Source organism: Naegleria fowleri, assembly GCF_008403515.1.
Source record: "Naegleria fowleri strain ATCC 30894 chromosome Unknown tig16, whole genome shotgun sequence".
Taxonomy (NCBI): Eukaryota; Heterolobosea; class Eutetramitea; order Acrasida; family Naegleriidae; genus Naegleria; species Naegleria fowleri.
The window spans coordinates 428,210-445,296 of NW_025407948.1; the positions used below are offsets into that span (position 1 = coordinate 428,210).

At 36.9% G+C, this 17,087-nt stretch overlaps 10 protein-coding genes across 10 annotated transcripts; 8 read left to right on the plus strand and 2 right to left on the minus strand.

The window, feature by feature from the left end:
• Positions 1–1,008: 1,008 nt before the first annotated feature.
• FDP41_012830 (uncharacterized protein) lies at positions 1,009–1,857 on the plus strand (the record flags this gene model as incomplete). The annotated part of the gene is made up of 1 exon (XM_044703393.1): positions 1,009–1,857. The coding sequence occupies one exon, from the start codon at positions 1,009–1,011 to the stop codon at positions 1,855–1,857; it is 849 nt and encodes a 282-aa protein (XP_044565755.1).
• Positions 1,858–2,647: 790 nt separating this feature from the next.
• Positions 2,648–3,523, minus strand: FDP41_012831 (uncharacterized protein; the record flags this gene model as incomplete). Its single annotated transcript, XM_044703394.1, has 1 exon — positions 2,648–3,523. The coding sequence occupies one exon, from the start codon at positions 3,521–3,523 to the stop codon at positions 2,648–2,650; it is 876 nt and encodes a 291-aa protein (XP_044565756.1).
• Positions 3,524–3,694: 171 nt separating this feature from the next.
• On the plus strand, positions 3,695–4,759 carry FDP41_012832 (uncharacterized protein; the record flags this gene model as incomplete). The annotated part of the gene is made up of 1 exon (XM_044703395.1): positions 3,695–4,759. One exon carries the CDS (start codon positions 3,695–3,697, stop codon positions 4,757–4,759), a length of 1,065 nt encoding a protein of 354 aa, XP_044565757.1.
• A 151-nt stretch (positions 4,760–4,910) lies between these two features.
• On the plus strand, positions 4,911–7,667 carry FDP41_012833 (uncharacterized protein; the record flags this gene model as incomplete). The annotated part of the gene is made up of 1 exon (XM_044703396.1): positions 4,911–7,667. The coding sequence occupies one exon, from the start codon at positions 4,911–4,913 to the stop codon at positions 7,665–7,667; it is 2,757 nt and encodes a 918-aa protein (XP_044565758.1).
• A 176-nt stretch (positions 7,668–7,843) lies between these two features.
• Positions 7,844–10,081, plus strand: FDP41_012834 (uncharacterized protein; the record flags this gene model as incomplete). The annotated part of the gene is made up of 5 exons (XM_044703397.1): positions 7,844–8,044; positions 8,155–8,195; positions 8,286–9,440; positions 9,527–9,763; positions 9,832–10,081. The coding sequence occupies 5 exons, from the start codon at positions 7,844–7,846 to the stop codon at positions 10,079–10,081; spliced, it is 1,884 nt and encodes a 627-aa protein (XP_044565759.1).
• A 61-nt stretch (positions 10,082–10,142) lies between these two features.
• FDP41_012835 (uncharacterized protein) lies at positions 10,143–13,223 on the minus strand (the record flags this gene model as incomplete). The annotated part of the gene is made up of 1 exon (XM_044703398.1): positions 10,143–13,223. The coding sequence occupies one exon, from the start codon at positions 13,221–13,223 to the stop codon at positions 10,143–10,145; it is 3,081 nt and encodes a 1,026-aa protein (XP_044565760.1).
• Positions 13,224–13,417: 194 nt separating this feature from the next.
• Positions 13,418–14,365, plus strand: FDP41_012836 (uncharacterized protein; the record flags this gene model as incomplete). Its single annotated transcript, XM_044703399.1, has 2 exons — positions 13,418–13,671; positions 13,762–14,365. 2 exons carry the CDS (start codon positions 13,418–13,420, stop codon positions 14,363–14,365), a joined length of 858 nt encoding a protein of 285 aa, XP_044565761.1.
• Positions 14,366–14,423: 58 nt separating this feature from the next.
• On the plus strand, positions 14,424–14,729 carry FDP41_012837 (uncharacterized protein; the record flags this gene model as incomplete). Its single annotated transcript, XM_044703400.1, has 1 exon — positions 14,424–14,729. One exon carries the CDS (start codon positions 14,424–14,426, stop codon positions 14,727–14,729), a length of 306 nt encoding a protein of 101 aa, XP_044565762.1.
• Positions 14,730–15,078: 349 nt separating this feature from the next.
• FDP41_012838 (uncharacterized protein) lies at positions 15,079–15,588 on the plus strand (the record flags this gene model as incomplete). The annotated part of the gene is made up of 1 exon (XM_044703401.1): positions 15,079–15,588. The coding sequence occupies one exon, from the start codon at positions 15,079–15,081 to the stop codon at positions 15,586–15,588; it is 510 nt and encodes a 169-aa protein (XP_044565763.1).
• Positions 15,589–15,763: 175 nt separating this feature from the next.
• Positions 15,764–17,050, plus strand: FDP41_012839 (uncharacterized protein; the record flags this gene model as incomplete). Its single annotated transcript, XM_044703402.1, has 1 exon — positions 15,764–17,050. The coding sequence occupies one exon, from the start codon at positions 15,764–15,766 to the stop codon at positions 17,048–17,050; it is 1,287 nt and encodes a 428-aa protein (XP_044565764.1).
• Between the last annotated feature and the right edge of the window lie 37 nt (positions 17,051–17,087).

Here is a 17,087-nt window from a genome sequence, read left to right on the forward strand (position 1 = left end):
GGGTTGTTGTTGTTGTTGTTGTTGGATTTTGTTGTATTTTGAAATGGTCGAAAAGGTTCTGAAAATTGTTATGGAAGAATGAATGTCGTAATTGTCGAGCCAACTACAACATCATTCGAAATCTTTGAAAAACAACATCCAGGATTCTTAATACAGAAGAGGTATGCCTGTCTTGGAATGTGCCGTGGCTCTCTTGGCTTTTATGATTTTGGTTACTGGTTCGGCCAATCGCTCACCATTTTGATTTCTTCCATTCCTGGTGGGTCGAAAGCCGCCAAATTTTCGCCGAACTTGCAAACTCATGGGCCGCTTTCGTTTCTGCCTTTTCCCATCAAAATTCAATCTATTATCCTTTGTTTTGGAATTTGAACAACAATAAAACCACGACACTTCCATAAACGATGAAAACGTACCTTCACAGGACACAACAGCCATCACCACCACCAACGGGTTGACCAATGGTCCGATGTTTATATCGAACATGCAAAATGCGAAAAATCAAAAAGGTATGTCAATAAACTATTCATCGCTTTTGTGGATGATCCTCAAGGTTCCATCATTTCGCAAAATAAAATAGTCTTCAAGACGAATCATTGATGAGGAGGAAGAAGGACAATATGGTGGTGTCAAATGAACAATGGGATCATCGTGATGTTTCTAAACTCATGATGGCGTTAAAACCTGACAGGAATTTTTTGGCTTGAGTCAAGTTGCTTCAAATGTCAAAGAATTCAAAAAATAATCTTGTGACCATACAAACAGGTGAACTTAATATGGATGAAACGCAAAGACTACTATTTTGAAAAACTCGGAATCAAATGGGATAATGAATTGCATGGATATGCAAATCACCCTTTAATTCTAACCCGTCACGACAACAAACTCAAAAGCTGTATATAATCTTCACCATCTTTTTGGAAACGAACGTGATTGCGATCCTTGTGGATCCGTTTGCTCCGCAAATAAAGTCATGCCTAGTTTTTATCAAAAAAAAATAATCTTGTGACCATGATCCCAACTCCTCCAAGCAGAGGTGGCGATGGTGGCGTCCAAAGGGGCGACAACGACTTGATTCTCGCATCTCCAATCGTCAACAGTTTCGCTGGTGAAGAAGATGAATCTGTTTCCACTGGTGCAAGCAATATTGCTACTGACATCTCCACCCTCTCGGAAGATCTCGAACATGATACCGTGTCAGCAGTTGACAGTTCTTCCCAATACACTTGGACAACACTCAGAGACCAAGCAGTCGATTTTTACAACATGGTTTGTAAGAGAATATCAGAAAATCGAGTGTCATTGGATGAATTCAGACAACTCTTTCAAGAGCAAAAAGAATTCTTTAATGAAGATTTTCAAGTTTGGCCTCCATCAAAACCCATCATTCTTCATGTGGTTCTTTGTGGAAGATTGGACTTGTTAAGATATTTATTGGAAGACTGTGGTTATTCAAGCACAGTATTGGGAAAAAACGGTTTCAATGTGTTGCATTATGCTTGTTATTATGGTCTTTATGACATTGTCAAATACTTGTTGTACGACTTGGATTTGTACATGTTGAGTAATGATTTAAATGCATTCGGAGAAACACCAATCGATGCATTAAGATCTTCTCCATACGTTGCCAATGAGCAAGTTCGACATGAATGTTTGAAGTTGTTTGAACGTTTGGAGGAAGAGAAATCAAAAAAGGAATTAGAAGAAAAACAAATTGATGAAGAATTGACTCAAATCTTGTTGGAGAGTACATTGAACGAAGAAAGAAACTTTGACTCAAACATGGATAATGGAGAAACCACACATGAAGAGAATGAAGAAGAGGAACAAGAACATTCAAGAACAGACCTCAACGAGTAATGCATGAATGTTTTCATAATTATATTTAAGGTCCTCCATTTAGAGGTTTTTTTCAATAAAGTTTGGGTAACAGTCAGTCATAATGGACATCAAATGGTCACATCCATTAAATCCACAGAGAGCCAGAGAAAAACATGTGCTTGTTTACGCACATACCTATGTAATGAAAATTTTAATTACTGACTGAGAATTATGACTGGAGTTTATATTGTGAGTGTTGAATGCAAGGCCATACTCGTATTCTAAAAAGTGGGTACGTTTGGAGAAGAGTTTCAAGATCTTTCATCCTTCCCACAGGTTTCCATGGCTTGTACAATCCATCTTTGATCATGTCTTTCAATTCGTCGTGATCCTTCTTCAATTGGTTCACTTCTTGCAGGAGTGTCTTCATTCTCCCGAATAAGTTAATTGTACCTCCTTTGAAGAAGAATCATTGCTCGAAATTTCAACAAAGAGATTGTTTTGATCCAAGATCATTGGGCCCATTCCGAGATCATCCTGTAAAATCTTAGGGAAATCCAGTTGGTGGCAACTGAAGATGAAACTGAACGGTTGTTTCAGTGGGTTTTGAAAAGGATAAACATGCTTTTTGATCCGAACGTCCTTTGATGGACACTTCGACATGGTTGTTTCTGGCATTAGTGAGGGAATCATAATATAGAGTATATAGTGGTTATTATGATTCAAATCGAAAAAAAACATTGCCCAAAACCCTTACACTTGGTCAATTTAATATCCAACTACAAACCAATTTCACTTTAAACATGAAGAATTGTTGGGATATGAATTGTTAGAGTCTCTTTGTCAAAGCAATTACAAGTGAGCATCCAGTTGAAATAAACCCGTAGGCTGCCTTATACAATAAACTGTTTCTATCAGTGTTGGCATCTCTTGCAATGTCATGATGATGTAATTCTTCATCTCTGTATTGCTTGATAATTTCTCGAAGCTCTTTTTCTTGAATTTCTTGTTTTTGATGCTCAGATTTGAAGAAGTATTCTGTGTCTGTTTCAATATCAGAATCTGAAGCATTGGTTTGAGATGTTGAAGTCTTCTCTTCTGGCATGCCTTGTTCTTGAGATTTGTTGACAGACATTTCATAGATATCTCTTAATTGTTCATTGTAGTGATCGAATATTGTGTTTTCAATTGCTTCATGGCATGCCATGGCTGTATTTCTTCCTAACAATGCTGTTCCAATGCCTAGCATGACTCCAGCTGGTTGCCAAATCGAACGGAAAATTGTTGGTCTCACTCTTCTCTCAATAATCATTCTATCAAAGGTAGCAAAATGATCCACCTCTTGGCCCAAAATTTCATTCACAATCGGATCTTCTCCCAGAACCACTTTTTGTGCATTACAAATTGTAACTGCACCCAATTCACCGGCATGATCCACCCGAATCATACTCTTCACTGCGAATTCATCTTCCAGTTCATTTACATCTCTCCAAATCAATCCGCTTTTATCAATTTTTGGTGTTGATGATGGATCTGATGATTGTTGTTGCAAATGATTGGTTGTTGTTGAATAATTCTTCTTCTTGCAGATGAGATGATTATTTAGTATGAACGATGCCGATGATACATGGACTCCGACATTGCTTGGACTGTGATGAATAATAATGCGAGCCTTCGAGGCGAGCTTGGTGGCTTGTGTCAGCATTTTTTCCTTTGGAAGAAATGATTGAGGTTTGATTCGAACAATGCTCCTTCCTATCTGACAGGTTCGAGGAAATCGTTCCTCTAGTTAGGGAACCTCTCGATTGACAGTCCAACGTCAACCTGGAATCAACTTATTATAACGATTTGCTAGAAGGATTTATAAAAAGAAAAAATGTCTTCATCAGATCCATCTTCAACCTATGATGACGCTCCTCAACAACCAGAGGAAGAAAAATCATTGGAAGAACTCGAAGAACAGCTCTCACAATTTTCGGAACAATTAAATCAATGTATATTATTATCACAACAAGAACCCGAGAACGAGGAATATGGTGCTCTCATTGATGACTTACAAAATGCTATTCAATTAACAAATGAATTGATTAGATTAAAAAAGGAAAGCACAACAGCATCATCATCAACATTCCCAGGTCCCCAATTTCAAGAAGGCGATTACTGTTATGGATTGTATGAAGGGTTATGGTATGTGGCTGTTGTAACAAAAGTCATTGATAACACAAAAAAGCTACAATTAGCTTCGGAATCGCCGTCATCTAAAAAACCAGCCTATGAATATTTCGTAAGATATGTTGGGTATGGAAATTCTGAATTTGTTTCGAAAGAGAGATATACTATCAAGGAGTATTATCATCCACCTTCTGAGTTCCTTCAACAAGGAGCAAGATGTCTTGCAGTAAATGCGAATGATCCAGATGGGATGTATGAAGAGGCCGTGGTTGACAAGCTTACTGACAAAGAGACTGTTTGGGTCACATTTAAAGAAAGAGGAGTTTTGCAAGAGGTCCCTCTTCAATTGGTTCGAGTCGGAAACGAACATTTCTATGATCCTAAATATAAACCCAAGAAGCCTAAAAAGAAGGAGGTAATATCGAATGAGTCACAATCAGGCCAAGCGATTGCGACGGTACAAACCCTTTCAAACAAAGCCACTACCGAAGCACAAGGCAAAAAGTACGAGCAATCCGAAGCAGATATCATAGCAAAGAAGAAAAAGAAACAAGAAAAGAGACAACAAAAACTTCAAGAGCAAGAGAAGCAACTAAATCAAAAGAAACAAAGTTGGCAAAGTTTCATGAGTAGAAATTCAAGCACGTACAAGAATACTGGAAAGACTCTGCAGGCAACCGAAAAGACCTATACCCCTGCTCAAAAGAAAACCAAATTTACAACTAGCTCATCAGGAGCTCCCAGCAACAATAGACCTAACAATCGATAAACACAACCAGAATGAAAGATGTTGCAGTTTAATTATTATTCATCGATCGCCACCTCACACCTCCATAAATGTTAAAACGAAGTCATCACCGTATTTTTTATTTATTTATTTTTTAAAAAAAATACAACACAGATAGCTTCATCATTACGCCATGCAAGAACCAAAAGAAGGCGGAGCACAGAAATCAGGAGGATTTTTCTCTTCCTCCAACAAGAGAAGTGAAATCAACGAATGGAGATTGGGTTTAGGCAATGAAAAGGAATCCGTCCGAAAGGATACCGTAAAGAAAGTCATTGCTGCAATGACTGTTGGAAAGGACGTTTCCATGTTGTTCACCGACGTGATCAAGTGTGTCGCTACCAACAACATTGAATTGAAGAAGTTGGTCTATCTCTACATCATGAACTACGCAAAGACTCAACCTGATTTGGCTATCATGGCTGTGAATCAATTCGAGAGAGATTCCAACCATCCAAATCCATTGATTAGAGGTTTGGCTGTCAGAACTATGGGTTGTATCAGAGTGAACAAAATTGTTGAATACTTGGCAGAACCAATCAGAAAGACCATCAAAGATAAAGATCCATACGTGAGAAAGACATCAGCTGTTGCTATCGCAAAGCTTTTCGATATCAATCCAGAGATGGCCATCGAACAAGGTTTTGTTGAATCATTGGAAGAGCTCTTGACCGATGACAATCCTATGGTAGTTGCTAATGCTGTGAAGGCTTTGGATGAAATTTCATCATCATCCTCCGAGGTAGTTCTCGATTTTACTGAAAAGACTGTCAAGACTCTCTTGACTGCTTTGAATAATTGTACCGAGTGGGGTCAAGTTTTCATTTTGGATGCCCTCTCCAACAATTATCAACCAAAGTCTGAGAAGGAAGCTTCTGAAATTGCGGAAAGAGTTGCTCCTCGTTTGCAACATGCCAACTCTGCAGTCGTTCTCTCTGCTGTTAGAGTTATTAACAAGATGATTGACTTGATTTCAAACGAAAACGAAAAACAAGAATTGTTGAAAAAAATTTCTGCTCCACTTGTTACTCTCTTGAGTGGCAATCCAGAAATTCAATATGTTGCTCTTCGTAATATTGATTTGATTGTTCAAAGTAGACCAGGAATTCTCTCCAACAATATCAAGATGTTCTTCTGTAAATATAACGATCCAATCTATGTGAAATTAGAAAAGTTAGATATCATGGTCAAATTGGCTTCAGAGCGTAACGTGGATACTGTATTGATGGAATTCAAGGAATATGCAACTGAAGTTGACGTAGAGTTTGTCAGAAGAAGTGTTCGCGCAATCGGTAGATGTGCTATCAAACTTGAAAGAGCAGCACAAAGATGCGTTGATGTTTTGCTTGATTTGATTCAAACTAAGGTCAACTATGTCGTCCAAGAAGCCATCATTGTCATTAAGGACATTTTCAGAAGATATCCAAACAGATACGAAGGTATTATTGGAAGATTGTGCGAAAATCTCGATACATTGGATGAACCAGAGGCTAAGGCAGCTATGATTTGGATTATTGGTGAATATTCTAACAAGATTGAAAATGCTGATGAGTTGTTGCAAATCTTTATTGATACTTTCCATGATGAAACTGCCCAAGTCCAATTGCAAGCTCTCACTGCAGTAATGAAACTCTTCTTGAGAAGACCAAACGACACCAGAGACTTGATTAAGAAAGTTTTGCATCTCTCCACCGAAGAATCCGACAATCCAGACTTGCGTGACAGAGGTTATATCTACTGGCGTTTGCTCAATGAAGATCCAGAGGCTGCCAAGACTGTTGTGTTGTCAGAAAAGCCTGTCATCAGAGACGACTCAACCAATATTCCAAAGAACTTGCTCAGCGAATTGACAAAACACATTGGAACATTGTCATCAGTGTATCAAAAGCCTCCAGAATTGTTCGTTGCTGGTTATAAGAAGAAGAAGAGTGAAGGCAGCAGTGATAAGGAAGTTGAAGATTACCTCAGAGAACAACAACACCAAGATGCTGCAGATAGAACAACTACACAAGACATTCTTGGTTTGGACGATATTTTAGGAGGAGGCCTTCCAACTTCATCTCAACAACAAGAACAAGATCTTGACTTGGATGACGTTATGGGTGGAAGCTCTCAACCACAAACACAATTGCAATTCTCTGCTACTTCTTCGGCAGGTTCTAATATTGCTTCACTTGTTCGCCCTGTTCCACCAAAGAAATTGTTGCTCACTGCTGACAAGGGCAAGGGACTTCAAGTTTATGGTGTTATTAACAGAAACCCAAGAGGAAATCTCGAATTTTTGGTTACATTTGAAAATCTTTCTCAACAACCAATTACTGGATATGCATGTAAATTTAACACCAACACATTTGGATTCGTTCCAGGACAAGTTCAAGCCACTGGTATTATGCCAGGTCAAAAGACTGATGGAGTTATTCCAATCCTTCCAGGTACTAACGAATCTGATAAGGTTTCCAATCTTCTCCAAATTGCTTTGAAGACTGATTTGGGTGTTGCATACTTCCAAGATTATATTCCTTTCAGCGCCTTGTTCATTGAGAATGGATTGGTTGACAGAGATACTTACCTCTCCATCTTCCAAAGCATTCCAGATGAGACTGAAAGCTCAACTGACGCTACAAATGCTTCAGCTGGTAATAACGGTGCTCTCATCGCAAGATTGCAAGCTCACAACGTCTTCTTTGTTGCTGATCACCAACAAGACAACTTGACCAACTTGTACTTCTCTGCTAAATTCAATTATGGTACTGAAGAGGTCATTGTAGTGATTGAAGTTGTTGTTCCAAATGGATCAAACCAATGCAAGATTAACACTAGATGTGCAGAAACACAATTCATTCCATTCATTGAACAAGATATTGCAAGAATTGTTTCTCTCACCTTCTAAATTATCGATCAGGCAATTTTGTCAAAATAAAACCACATCTAAGATTCTTGTTGAATTCATGAATGTCGACATTCAATCCCAAATGAAGCAACAAATTGATTTTCTGTGAAACTGTTTAAAAAAAATACCCAAAGAGCCTCCTTACATCGGATCCAAAAGGCTTCTGTGGCGAAAACATGTCCTCTCTGGATGATCATCAACACACCAACGAGGATGATTCATTGCAGCAAAGCCTGCTTTCTCAACCCGTATCGCACGGGGATTCCATCAACAATGTAAATGCTGAGAAAGAGGATGATACACATCCGTTGGAGAAAATCAGAAAACGTTCATCGGGAACCATCTCTACAATTTTTTCAATCATCAACACAATGGTGGTATGTAGAAAAAGTGTTATAACGGTACAAATTTGTGCTGTTGTTATGATTGAATTGTTAATAATTGTTCATGATGCGAAATAATTTTTGTACGGGATTACTCTCAATAGGGGTCGACAATATTATCATTGGCATGGGGATTTACACAAAGGTAAGACACCTTGTTAAATTGAATGTGCTGAATTTGTAACGAATGATTATTCAACAATGATTTCACTAAATGGTTTTTTTACATTTTTAGTGGACTCTATCTAGGAATAATTGTATTTATTCTGGTTGGCCTCATTAGTTATTACACTTGCAATCTTGTGGTACAACACTCGTTGTTTAAAGTGAGATACGATGAAGAGGGTCAACAAAAACAAACATCACCTAACGAAACTACTGCCATCAACAGTGGAGACAAAATTACTCTTGCAGACGAAGAAGAATCTTCTGCTCCTACCACGTATTATCAATCGGTGGACAACAAGGAGGGAAATACTTCTCTGCATCATGCATCCACAACAAAATCATATCAAAAAGGAAACTATAGCAAAAAATTTAAAAGAATTTCCAACTACGTTCTCGACATCAAAGATTTTTCTCAAGTTTGTGTGGAACATTTAGGAAGATGGAGCGAAATATTATGCATTATTACAAGCATTGTGATTTTAATAGGAGCTAGTATTGCCTATCATATCTTCATGAAAGACTGTCTGATGAGCATTGTTACAGGTATCTTTGACATTCAGTATGATAACACCAAAATCTACCCATGGGACAAAAATGGTCCGCCTTGGTATTGGAATGGTATTTTTGCTTCTGTGATTATTGTGGTGCTTCTATTTCCAATCACTCTTCTCAAGAATTTGAACTTTTTGGTGAAATTTAATTCATTCGGAATTTTCTTTGTATTGTTTTTGATTATTTTCATTATTTATGCAAGCATTGAGGCCATGGTGTCACCTTTTGAGTTTTCTAATAATGTCGCTAGCGTTTCGACATTAACCATGATGTCGCTAAGCTCTAATATGAGCACTATCACGACAAGCAGTAATGTGAACTCCAATGGTGGTAGTAATAGCAGTTGGATGAATCATTTGTTGGGAGGAATTTTGGGTCATAACACTGACGGAAGTAGCAGCTCATCGGGTCAGTCCTCTTCTCCACAATACAGTTTCGTTGACGATACTATTGTGAAGGGAGACACAGTGTTGGTGAACCATTTATCATTATTTAATATGCATTTCAGTCACTTGTTGGCAATTTTGTCTTTGAGCTTTTTTATTCATAATGTAATTGGACCTATTTTGAAGAACCAAAAATCATTGAAGCATACAAAGAGAGATACTGCAGTTGCTTTTATTGTAGCAGCTATGATTTATGCAGTACCTGGAATGTTGGGAGCATTTGCGTAAGTTTGAGAATATTTGATTATTATTTCATCGAAATATCATAATTTTGGTATTTTATTGTGGTAACACTCGTATTTTGTCACAGATTTCGATTCTCTGTTAAAATTGAACAGAACTTTTTGAATCAATTTCCCAATAATAGTGTTTATGCTAACATTTCAAGAGGTGCAGTTCTATTCCAACTCATGTCAATCTACCCTCTTTTATTGAGCGTGATAAGAGTACAATGTTTCAGTTTTCTCTATAGAAAGAATCCAAACAAGGACAAGCAACAATATCCAGGTATTTTGCAAGTTGCTGCCTTGAATTTTTTGGTTTGCTTGTAAGTAAGAGTTTGAATGTGTTACATGGTTTTAGTTAAATGAATATGTTTTCACCTCCTAACTACAGAATTACAACTAGCATGGCCGCTTTTTATCCAATGGTGGGAACTGTTTTGAGATTTACCGGAGCCATTTGTGGTCTGATTTACATGTATTTGTTGCCTGTGTCGATCCATCTCGTGGTTCAGTACAAAAAGAAACAACTCACTGTCTTTTCAGTTGTTTTTAACCTTTCCTTAGTTTTGTTGGGCTTGTCAATTTTGGTCTTGCAATTCATTGACTTTGACCAATTCACACAGAAAACTCCAACTGGATAATTGAAGCGAATGAAATTTTTGCTCCTAATTTTATTCCTCAATCAACATCATAATAAATTAATTACACATTACTTTCATCCATCTTGTTATCTGAATCAGTTTTGTTTTGAGAGCCACTTGGTTGTTCAGTTTTTGGAGATGCTGCAGGGGACCTGAAAGTAGTAGGGACTTGATGGAATTTTGGAATTTGTGATGGTGATAATGAGGACAAGGCAGGGTGAGGGAAGGCAACAGGCTTTCCAAAAGGTGATAACTGTTGAGCGAAAGGGCTAGTACCTGCCAACACTTTTCCTGCAAATGGGAAAGGTGAAGGTGTCGATGGGGTTTCTTTCGATTTTTCTTTTTTAGCCTTTTCTAGTGTCTCTTGCTCTTGTTGCAATTGGAGTAGAGATTTTGTTTCGCTTTGCAGAGCCTTCCATTCTTTGGCAAGTTGTGTTTCGATGGATTGGAATAGCTTTGAAAGTTGAGCGTCTGAAAGAGTGACATTCTTCAGTTGTTGCAAGATATTTTGACAAAAGTTCTTGAGAGACAAGATCTTCTCCTTATATTCATCAAAAGAGTGAATGCATTTCTTGTTTTCATCGTCAATGTCTTCATCATCCTTCTTCTCTCTCATAGCAAACACCTCTTTTGGAATGGTGAGTAGAATGGAACCCATTAAATGGCTAAGAGATGCTATTTCTTTCAAACAAGTACTAACACTGATTTGGAATGACAAACTTTCTTGCTTGGTAAAGCAAATGTAAGGAATAACGAAGTTTTCGAATAGCATGGAATAAGTATCAACCAATTCAGAAAGCTGATCAGTGAAAAACCACTTGATGTTACCAGAGAGAAGAACAGGAATAGAATATTGATGGATATCCTTAACAAGTCGAGTACAGTCTGCAATAAGAGAGTCAATAAAGTTAAATTCTCGTTGGATGACAGTTTTTGCGAACAACGATAACTCAGTGGTGTTTCCTTCAAGGAATAATGCCTTAAAGAGATATCTAAATTTGTTTAAATTAGCGGCATAGACAGCACCATCATGTGGAGTATCAATTGATCTAAATTTTTCAATATCATCATCTTTCTTTTTCTGCTCAGCTTGGCTCTTAGGTTGAGTTTCTTGATGCTCGTTTGATATATCATAACCAGAAATAGTTCTGTGCAAATTACAGTTAGCAATTCTGGCATTTTGATGGAATCTAAGGACGGAAAAGAGTAGTAACTTTCTTGCCAATGAATGCTTTTTGAATTGCTCCTGGAAGGCGGGAATGTCAATTGTGACGTTTGATCCAGGAGTGGCCTCAGTGCTAAACAACAATCGCTGAATAAATGGGTAAAATTCAAACAAATAATCTGGAAGTGGAGGCAACTGGAAAGGCATTTTACCCTTGAGCATAGATTGAGCCTTCTCTCCAGCATAGTATAATCTGGTGAGGGTTTCAATATATTCCGCAAAGTCGTTGACATTGTGGGCATCTTCGAGAAAAGACAAATAAGCTGGCAACGCACCAGGAGGAAGAGAAACTGTCGGTACAGGGCTTGTGTCCATTGTGGCCTGTGAGGTCGTTGGTACAGGAGTCGGGGTTGTTTCCTCCTCTGGTGACGATGCAGACTCCGATGGTTTGAAAGAAATCTTAATAGTGGTACCTTTGGTATTGGTGTTAACAGTTGGTTCCTTTGTTGCCTTAACTTTAGTTTTCTTCTTGGAAGAAGAGATCTCTTCTTGTTGCTGTTCTGTTGCTTTTCTCTTGTTCTTTTGTTTAATGGGAATGGACAATAGTACCCTATCGAGGGTCTCTGACGGCATATTTGGGTGTTGTGAATAAATAAACTCCAAGAGATAGAATATTTGCTGCAGCAGTGTGTTCGATATAAAAGGTGATCTACAAATCACAGCAATGTCACCCCATACTTCACTTTCAGGACTAACATTATCGAAAAAGTGTCTCAATTCTTTCATTCTTCGAATATCGAAAAAGTCTTTCAACGTCAAGTTTTCACTATCAATACCAGCAACTACAATTTGTTGCTTGGAATCTGTCTTTAATACATCTGTTGCTTGCTGGCCAACAGGTGGATTTTCAGGTTCTTCTTTTTTGATTTTTGCTTTTCCAGTTTTTCCTCCTTTCTTTGGTTTTTTAGTGGTTTTGGTAGCAGTGCTTGCTGTGGCTGAGGTCAGAGATCCACTTGAGCCAGAAGTGCCGAGCGTAGGTGTAAGCTTGGAGTACGTTAAATTATTTCTAATGTCCTCTGAATGTTCCACAAAAACATAGTTCAAGAGGTTAGCATGAACGGTTCTAATCCATGCATCAAGCCACCAACAAAAATAGTGGCACATGTCCATTTGATGAAGCTGCTGAACTTGGTTGTCATGAAGAGCCATCAATAGATCATATCTAAATGTGCAGAAGTGTCTACTGCCAGTTGTTAATAGTTGACTTCTGCAATAGCCTAGTACCCTATGATAAAGAATAGGGTCTTTTCCTAAGATGTTAATCATACTAGTTAGAGTTTGATTCTTCTCTCTCTTTTTCTTTGGATCAATTTTATAGCCAGATAGCAAATCTGTTCGATGAATCTGTGGCACATCATACTTCTTCAGAAGCGTTGAAATGTGTTTAATGAAGAGGTTCTCATCGTTGACCCAGACTTGTCTTTTCACTTCAATCGGAAGATTTTTAAAAATCTCAGTATTTGCTTGAAGTTGCTGCAAGAAGGTGACCGGAATTTGCTCCATTCTCTTCAAGAGGGTATACACAATTGGACGCAACTCTTCAAACCCGATATATGGGAAGATTTGTTCCAACAGTTCCTCCTCTTGAATTGGTTCGTTTTCATTCTCAATTTTATCAAGAAGAATCTTCTTCAAATGATTCATCAAGCCAAAGAACAAGTTGTTTCGTTGTACATTGAGTAGATCGGTTAACTCAAGAATGGGAGGAATGCTTGACGAAACAGCAGCACTCGACAAAGATGAAAATTGCTTTTGGAATGAAGTAATCGCTGATTTAGGATCACCCGAGCTTAGCTTTGTGAGAATGTATTCTTGTCCCTCGGCGCCTAAAAGTGCTCTTCTTTTTTCTAGTTGTGGATGATGATCATCGGCACCTGACGGTTGAGAATAATATTCTCCTGCAGAATGATGACTCATTTTTTTTTAAAAAAATAAAAAAATTTAACGGAAAAATATTGAGGCTGTTTGATGATGATCGTTCGATGAGGTTGATTATAAAGTTGTGTTTGATGTACTCTCTGATTGATTTCACGTGAGGACGAAACCATGCAGGTGCTCTTTTACATTTGGTTAATATGTGGCATATTGAAATGCACATTTCATTTGAAAAAATGTTACCTTCCATCTCCGCTTCATCATCATCGCTCACCATCACAAATGAAACCGAAAATCAGAGTGCTCATGACAACTCAGCATTGTCCTCTTCCGATCCGTTCTTAGTTTCAATTCGGATCATTACTTTTGGTCTTCTTTATGGCAAAATTTCAAAAAGCTCCTATGACTTGATTTATAATTTACAAGATTTACCAAACCCATTGACGGCACAAGCGAGAAAGAAGATGACGGGTTTAAATAAGCCTCTTAGGTAGGTTATTTTGTTTCCATTCATTTGTGATGAATTTCGATAAAAATGTCAAAATTCACACGCATTGTGACGAAATGACTGAACTCACAGAAAGGACTTCTTTTCGAATGAATTTGTGAAATCCTTCTTTTACACCTCATACAAAGAAATTGTAAAAGAAATTAGAAAGTTTCATGCAGCATGTCAGAAATTGCAAACAAATGCCGAACAAACTGCTGAAGAAAGAGCTCTTACACAAACAGAAGAACATTCGAAAATTGTTGATACAATTAATGAGGAAATTTTGGAGGAAAAGACAGAGAAAGAGGATACATTTTGCAAAACAGAAATGCAAGAACAAATTATTAAAGATGATCACCAAGATTCAAAGAAAAATAATGAAGATACTGAAGGAGAGGAAAGTAATGAGGAGGAAGATGACACCGAAGATGAAGAAGTTGAAAGTGAGAAAGATGAAGAGGATGATGAAAAAACCTTCACTGTGGCTATCTATTGTCACAAAGGCAAACATAGATCTGTATCTTTTGCAGAAGAGTTGAAAGAAAAGTTATCCTCAGATCCAGTTCTTCGGCTCTTAATTTCTGAAATTAACGTCACACATAGAGATGTTCACAAAAACACTTCTTCAAACAAGTCCAATGATAAGAATACGAGACGAAACCAAAAATCAAGTTTTTCCTACTTTAATGATTAACAACAACACACGTTTCAATAATAGTAGCAAATAGAATGAAAATCCTCAAAAAGAAAAAATGTTTGGACTTTTCAACCAAGTGCAACGAAAGATCTTGTACTACTTGCTCTCTCTTTTCTTTGGAGGTAATAAATCTTATCAATTCCGACCCGGTGATAGTGTTTTGGTTATTGAAGTCGGAAAGGATTATGTGAAATACTTTAAATTAACAAAACCAACAACACAACAGCAATCATCATTATCCACGCCGTCCCATAAATATTTGGAACAAGACAGTAGGAGTGGAACGTATTTAAATATGAAGAGTTTACTTCCTCCACAGCATGAAAAATCAAGCACTTCTTTGAGAATGATTGAAAATTAAATCAGTATTATGATAAGATGAATAATGAATATAGGAAATAATAGGTGCAGCAGAATGATTTGTTCCTGTTCTGAGAAGACATTGAAACATATATTGTGGAATTGTTTGATGATGATTAGAGAAGAATATAGAGTACTTTTGCATGTGAAATCTCTCAATTCACACACAGAAATGTGAAATTTAAATCAAAATTCACCACAAATTTTAATTGTTATCGAGGCAAATACAGAAATTGTTTCACAATTAAAATCATCATCAATTCTAGAGATGATCCAACAGAAGAATTCAAAGCAATATCCTTATGATTGATTATTATTAAAATAAAAGAAATAATTTGATGATTTAAAAAATGTCTTTTGATCGTTGGATGTCTCGACCCAGTATTCTTCCAGCATCATCATCATCGGAAAGTGATAATCCACGAATTTCGCTTTCCTTTGAAAAGGATATTCCTGATCTGTCTGCTAAAATCTTTGACCGTCTTTTCAACTATCATGTTGTTGCAGAACAGCAAGTGAATGAATTATTACAACAATTTGAATACAGTAAAATTACGGAGAAGGCTGAAAAACATTTGAATGAATCAGAGAAGAATGTAGAGCAAACTTCAACCAAGATTGTTCAATGCACCAATATATTGGTTGAGAATTTACCAGAATTTCAAAAATCACTCTCCATCTCGTTGGCTCTCGGAAACGAATGGATGAAGAAGAGAATCAAACCACATCAACCCATCCAATCAGTCTCACCTTCTACTTCAAACTCTGTATCATCATCATCTTCCACGACGTCGGGAGTCCTGCCTTCATCAAGTCATCCATCTTCTGCTAATACCGAGCAGCAAGAAAAACAGTTATAACAATGATCATCTTTGTATATATCATCATCAATGAAACACACTTCTCTCAACAATAATAATACTTTCATCATTCTTTTTTTATTATTGAAATAACATTTCTAAATCAATTATTAATGACAATAATTGGATACAAAGCATCAATGGATGATATTTGAGAGAAAACACAAAATAAAAAATGGGCCAAGCGTCGAGTGTTGGAAAACGAGAAGCCTCTTACGACGTGGAATATTGCAACTCGAAAATTGTATCATCATCGTCGTTATCATCAAATGAAGATGTATTGAATCACGGAACTGCTTCAAGCCCGAAAGATTCTTCTTGTTCATCATCATCATTCAGTAAAAATTCGCCTTCTCTTCATGTGCAGGTTGATCAAGATAAATATTCTGACGAACAACACCAAAAAAAGAAGAATCACAAAGAAAAACAAGAAAAAAGATTGAAACATCCAATTCTGAACGATGATGTCATTTCAATTATTTTGAGTTTTTTAGATGTCAAAAATCAATTACTGGTTTGCGCCAGCTCAAAATCACTATATGACAATTTCATTCAAAGTATTCTGTATAATAAGTATTTTTATGAATGTGCCGTTCAGTTTGCCATTCCGAGCTTGTTTCCATTCTGCCAATCGTGTTATGAATTTATGTCAAAAGAATGTGAAAAATTATATCAACACAAACGAAATACAACAATAGAATCTGAACAGCATCTCTCTGAAAGTTTTATGTGGAGAAGATTTATTTATTTATTAACAAGCTCTCAATTTTTACAATTTTCAACCACTATTGAAAACCTTGTTGTGGAAGAAAATGGATATTTTGCATCGTTGCAAATGGAATATGCCGGTAATTTTTCATTTTCTCTCAACTTTTCTCCAGATTACTATCAGGAAGTTGACTCTTTTCAACGAGAATATTTAGTGAGTTGCTTAATTGCACAAAAGAACGAATCAAAAAATGTTGCTATTGGGCTTGGAGATCATCAAATTCTTGACATGTCATCGCAACATCGATTTTTGGGTTATCCACAGAATACTCTGTCTTACTCAAGTGATGGAAACGTCAAGTTTAATATTATTGAGGGTCCGTGTACTGCATCTAGGTTTCCTGATTTCAAAGCAGGTGATATTGTTTCAATGTTTGTTTCTGTATATCCTGTTCAGAGGAATGAGGAATCACTTTACAGATATCGAATATTATTTTTCCTTAATGGAGATTTATGTCACAGTGATGCTATACCAACTGAATTCATTTCCCTGTGTCCTTTATTTCCTTCTTTTACCCTTCATAGCCCGTCTGATTCTCTGAGGTTACTTTTTAATCCAAATAAGATGTCAGACTTGGACGAGACAAAAACATCTGAACAAAGCAAATTGAAAACAGTGTTTAAGAAGCTTTTCAAGTTTTATTTGCAATATTGTATCCAAGCGGACCATGCAAATGCGTTTCAAAAAAATTGAAACTTTGTGTGAATAAATTAATAATAATTTATAATAT